The 6,567-nt window shown below is 40.4% G+C and overlaps 1 protein-coding gene across 1 annotated transcript in view; it reads right to left on the reverse strand.

The window, feature by feature from the left end:
* Positions 1-6,352, reverse strand: part of LOC306743615 (interleukin-1 receptor type 2-like) — a gene marked incomplete at both ends in the record, with an annotated part of 8,759 nt that extends 2,407 nt beyond the window's left edge. The window contains 5 exons of the mRNA XM_079226148.1: positions 952-1,017; positions 1,846-2,041; positions 4,037-4,211; positions 4,515-4,764; positions 6,286-6,352. Of these exons, the coding sequence (XP_079082274.1) occupies positions 952-1,017; positions 1,846-2,041; positions 4,037-4,211; positions 4,515-4,764; positions 6,286-6,352 (754 nt within the window). The remainder of the gene's footprint in view (positions 1-951; positions 1,018-1,845; positions 2,042-4,036; positions 4,212-4,514; positions 4,765-6,285) is intronic.
* Positions 6,353-6,567: the final 215 nt, after the last annotated feature.

Genomic DNA, 6,567 nt, shown 5'->3' on the forward strand with positions numbered 1-6,567 from the left:
TTGATGGTCTTCATCACTCAACATGGTGGTGTTGATGGTCTTCATCACTCAACATGTTGGTGTTGATGGTCTTCATCACTCAACATGGTGGTGTTGATGGTCTTCATCACTCAATATGTTAGTGTTGATGGTCTTCATCACTCAACATGGTGGTGTTGATGGTCTTCATCACTCAACATGTTGGTGTTGATGGTCTTCATCACTCAACATGGTGGTGTTGATGGTCTTCATCACTCAACATGTTGGTGTTGATGGTCTTCATCACTCAATATGTTAGTGTTGATGGTCTTCATCACTCAACATGGTGGTGTTGATGGTCTTCATCACTCAATATGTTAGTGTTGATGGTCTTCATCACTCAATATGTTAGTGTTGATGGTCTTCATCACTCAACATGGTGGTGTTGATGGTCTTCATCACTCAATATGTTAGTGTTGATGGTCTTCATCACTCAACATGGTGGTGTTGATGGTCTTCATCACTCAACATGTTGGTGTTGATGGTCTTCATCACTCAACATGGTGGTGTTGATGGTCTTCATCACTCAATATGTTAGTGTTGATGGTCTTCATCACTCAACATGGTGGTGTTGATGGTCTTCATCACTCAACATGTTGGTGTTGATGGTCTTCATCACTCAACATGGTGGTGTTGATGGTCTTCATCACTCAACATGTTGGTGTTGATGGTCTTCATCACTCAATATGTTAGTGTTGATGGTCTTCATCACTCAACATGGTGGTGTTGATGGTCTTCATCACTCAACATGTTGGTGTTGATGGTCTTCATCACTCAACATGGTGGTGTTGATGGTCTTCATCACTCAACATGGTGGTGTTGATGGTCTTCATCACTCAACATGGTGGTGTTGATGGTCTTCATCACTCAACATGGTGGTGTTGATGGTCTTCATCACTCAACATGGTGGTGTTGATGGTCTTCATCACTCACCGTGTGGACTTTCAAAGACGTCTCCATTCCGTGGAGAGACGATCACAGGAGGTCCAATAACTGGAACTAAGAAGGTAAGGAGACACGTAAATAAATAAGTAAGTAAATAAACAAATAGGTAAATAAGTAAATAAATAGATACGTAAATAAATAGGTAAATAAGTAAATAAATTAGTAAATAAATAGATAAATAAGTAAATAGGTAAATAAAAAAGTAAATAAATAAATAGATACGTAAATAAATAGGTAAATAAGTAAATAAATAAATAGATAAATAAATAGGTAAATAAGTAAATAAATAAATAGATACGTAAATAAATAGGTCAATAAGTAAATAAATGAGTAAATAAATAGATAAATAAGTAAATAAGTAAGTAGGTAAATAAATAAGTAAATAAATAAATAAATTGATTATTTAATTAATAATCAATTTAATTGATTCTATAAAGTAAAGAATGAACTCACTGTGGACGGTGCTGAAGCTGCTGATCAGCTCGGGGGTCGAGGTCGTGGTGACGGGGTCGTCACCTACACACACACACACACACACACACACACACACACACACACACACACACACACACACACACACACACACATACATACATACACACACACACACACACACACACACACACAGATGCAGACCAGTGAAAACCCATCCAGACAAACAATGACTTATTTCACTCAATAATAAAAATAATAATAATATGAATCAATAATATGAATCTTGATAACACAATACTTGTATTAATAATAACATGTATAATAGTGATTTTATACTTATTATTATTATTTTACAGTTACAGCTATCAGGCCAGCAGGGGGCAGGACACGCTAATGATTCATGGAGCTTCCACTTGGTTCATATTTACAGTAACTTGAGTGGCTCACCGTCCACGCTCAGCACCACCGTTCTGCTGACTCTGTACTGCTGCTCCCCGATGTGCGCGCGCAGCCGGCAGGTGTACACACCGGCATGCGCGCGCCGCACCGCGGGGATGAGGAGGCGGCCTCCGGCCTGCAGGACGGAGCCGGGGGCGGGGCCGGGGCTCAGGGGGGCGGGGCCATGAGGGGAGGGGGCGGGGCCCTGGGGAGGCAACACACGCGTCATCACAGGGAGCTAGGCACTTGTTATATTTCCTCTATAAATTATGATTTATTAAACTCTAACATTCTCTAAGCAAGTGGGAACATTTTGTAAAATAAGAACAAATAATAAGACTTTGACTTATTTAAAAAGACTGAATATGATTTGAGAAACAAGCATTTGAAACTGTAAAAACAAGAAAACGGTCAAATAGAAAAATACTTCTAGTAACAAGGTATTAATAACAGATATTCAACATTTCATCCTCTTGTTGAAATCACAGAGTTTTAACCGTGTAACAGATCAAATACATAAACTATATTAATATGACCATGATAGTCTTCTCTCGCCTTGTGACACTACATATAAACTAGTATAATAGTACTCCTCTCTCACCTTGTGATACTACATAATATATAAACTAGTATAATAGTACTACTCTCTCACCTTGTGATACTACATAATATATAAACTAGTATAATAGTACTACTCTCTCACCTTGTGATACTACATAATATATAAACTAGTATACTAGTACTTGTGATACTACATAGTATATAAACTAGTACATAGTACTTCTGATACTACATAGTACATAAGTAGTACATAGTACTTGTGATACTACACAGTACATAAGTAGTACATAGTCCTTGTGATAGTACATAGTCCTTGTGATACTACACAGTACATGAGGAGTACCTAGTCCTTGTGATACTACACAGTACATGAGGAGTACCTAGTACTTGTGATACTACACAGTACATGAGGAGTACCTAGTCCTTGTGATACTACACAGTACATGAGGAGTACCTTGTCCTTGTGATACTACACAGTACATGAGTAGTACCTAGTCCTTGTGATACTACACAGTACATGAGTAGTACATAGTACTTGTGATACTACACAGTACATGAGGAGTACCTAGTCCTTGTGATACTACACAGTACATGAGGAGTACCTAGTCCTTGTGATACTACACAGTACATGAGGAGTACCTAGTACTTGTGATACTACACAGTACATGAGGAGTACCTAGTCCTTGTGATACTACACAGTACATGAGGAGTACCTAGTCCTTGTGATACTACACAGTACATGAGTAGTACATAGTACTTGTGATACTACACAGTACATGAGGAGTACCTAGTACTTGTGATACTACACAGTACATGAGGAGTACCTAGTCCTTGTGATACTACACAGTACATGAGGAGTACCTAGTCCTTGTGATACTACACAGTACATGAGGAGTACCTAGTCCTTGTGATACTACACAGTACATGAGGAGTACCTTGTCCTTGTGATACTACACAGTACATGAGTAGTACCTAGTCCTTGTGATACTACACAGTACATGAGGAGTACCTAGTCCTTGTGATACTACACAGTACATGAGGAGTACCTAGTACTTGTGATACTACACAGTACATGAGGAGTACCTAGTCCTTGTGATACTACATAGTACATGCAGTAGTACATAGTCCTTGTGATACTACACAGTACATGAGGAGTACCTAGTCCTTGTGATACTACACAGTACATGAGGAGTACCTTGTCCTTGTGATACTACACAGTACATGAGTAGTACATAGTCCTTGTGATACTACACAGTACATGAGGAGTACCTTGTCCTTGTGATACTACACAGTACATGAGTAGTACATAGTACTTGTGATACTACACAGTACATGAGGAGTACCTAGTCCTTGTGATACTACACAGTACATGAGGAGTACCTTGTGCTTGTGATACTACACAGTACATGAGGAGTACCTTGTCCTTGTGATACTACACAGTACATGAGGAGTACCTAGTCCTTGTGATACTACACAGTACATGAGGAGTACCTTGTGCTTGTGATACTACACAGTACATGAGGAGTACCTAGTCCTTGTGATACTACACAGTACATGAGGAGTACCTTGTGCTTGTGATACTACACAGTACATGAGGAGTACCTTGTGCTTGTGATACTACACAGTACATGAGGAGTACCTTGTGCCAGTGGGTGAGCCTCTGCGTGTCGTTGAAGGCTCTGACAGACGGACAGGCCAGCCTCAGGCTCTCTCCCACCATGACGGGGACGGGGTAGGACATGAGCTCCAGCTCCACGGAGCGGGACTCGAACACCCGGAGCCGGATGGACCCGCTCACACAGGAGCTTCCGTTTCTGAAAGAGAAGTAATACTAGTGATACATAGAATAGCAGTACGAGTAAGTAATACCTTTAATGAATATAATGCAACTAAAATAGAAAAGTAAACATAAGATTAAACACGAATATAAAGTGTAGATGAAGTAATACTAACACAGAGTCTGATGGAAACTGCTCGATACTGAGAGATATTGGCGATTATTATTTAAAAATAATGAAACGTTATATTGCACTTAATATGTTGAAAGTAATATTGCATGATGTTAAATGGTTTGTATTATAATATTGATATTATTAAATGTATATTATAATATTCACCTGTAGGTGCAGGTGTAATTCCCCGAGTCCGCAGCCTGAGCTGGGAGGAGCCACAGCTGGTTGTCACGCTGCTGGACACGCCCCTCGGCCCGATAGGCCCCGCCCTCCTCCGTCCCGTCGTCCCTGGCGATGAGGCACTTTGCCGTCGGGGCGCTCGCCTCCAGCTCGCTCTCCAGCATCGGGAACGAGAGGATGACGGCCTCGCCCTCCTCGCGCAGCACGCTGGCCTCTGGCAGCGCCCGGTGGCAGCCTGCAGGCACAGGGGAGAGTTTTATATTTATATATATATATACATATATATATAATATATATACATGGTGGCCGTCTGGGCCTGTAAGTCTTCTCTGCTGGCCTAAACAGAATCACTAAGTTATATCTATTTTATCATTTCATTTAATAGTTTTCACAAATACACTACATGTATTATAATAATTTTTCCCTATTAGCTTATTTTCTCATTGCACAGCTCCTGTCTTCCTCTGTTGCTCTGCCTTCAGCCTGCAGCACTGCTTTCAGTGCAGCTGGTTTTAAGGAGAGTTTCATCCAATCAGATGTTTCTCTCCCGTGTTTCTAGGCCAGCAAAGCAGTTGAAGCCGTTGCAGGTTAAAGAACACAGAGAGAGGACGCTGTGGTTGATTGTCATGGACTTCAACAAATCAGATTGTTTTGTTATCACTAAATGTGACTGGTTGTTGCTTTGGACAACGGCGAGGTTGGAGGCTTGCTCCACAGAGTGTCCGCTGTTAAGCTTATGCACACCAAGCCCCCAGCGCCTCAATTACCTCCACAACCACATGGTTGTTTATCTTCATTTGAATTGCTACAATGCCGTAACCCTCGTGAGAACCCTGTGTGACCTCCATGCCGTAATAGTGCAAAGAAAATGGCCATAAAGCAGAGTGAGTGTCTGCTGTCCAAACATGACGGTCTGTGTGAACGCGCCGTGTAGAGTGGGTCGGTCTGACCCGCCCCTGATGTGGTCTATATATATATATGTATATATACACACACTACCGTTCAAAAGGTTGGGGTCACCGAGACACATTTTCAGTTTCTTTGCAATTTCCTGCATGGAATAGTCTTCATTTCTAAGAACAAGAACAGACTGGAGAGTTTTCCATGAAAGTTCTTTTTCTGTCATTTTGAGAGTATAATGAACCCTCAATGTGATGCTCCAGATACTCAACTAGCTCAAAGGAAGGCCAGTTTATAGCTTCTCTCACCAGCAGGACTGTTTTAAGTTGTGCTAACATAATTGCACAAGGGTTTTCTAATCATCCATTAGTCTTCTATGTGATTAGAAAACACAATGTACCATTAGAACACTGAGTGATAGTTGCTGGAAATGGGCCTCTATACACCTATGTAGATATTTCATTAAAAACCAGACGTTTCCACCTATAATAGTCATTTACCACATTAACAATGTATAGTGTATTTCTGATTAATTTAATGTTATCTTCATTGAAAAAAACAGTGTTTTTCTTTGAAAAATAAGGACATTTCTAAGTGACCCCAAACAAACTTTTGAACAGTAGTGTATATATATATATATATATATATATATATATATATATATATATATATATATATATATATACATATATATATATATATATATATATATATATATAGGAAAACACCATCCTGCTTCACAACATTCTTCACCTCCACCTCATCCATCGTCTTCTTCTATTTTGCAGATGCATAATGGTATAATGCAACATAATAGACAGCCATACATAATATGCATAACATGCACCTCACTCACCTTCAGACGGGGTCGAGCCTCCGTAGGCGGACTGGGCGATGAGCACCAGCAGCAGCAGGTGGACCATGATGTCTGCAGGGAAACAGAGCTCTTAGATAAAGGATGACTCACTGAGAGAGAGGAGAGCTGGCTGTGAAGTTTAGAAAACTGACCATAACAAAATGATACTTTTCTTGAGAAAGTAACTAAAAGCTCTTTCAGACGAGCGGAGGAGGACCCAAGTGAACGAGTCCTCGTTTCCTCGAGAGCAGCTTGAAGCCTCAGTGACGGCCCGGCTTTTAT

This window comes from Taurulus bubalis (assembly GCF_910589615.1).
Source record: "Taurulus bubalis genome assembly, chromosome: 1".
Taxonomy (NCBI): Eukaryota; Metazoa; Chordata; class Actinopteri; order Perciformes; family Cottidae; genus Taurulus; species Taurulus bubalis.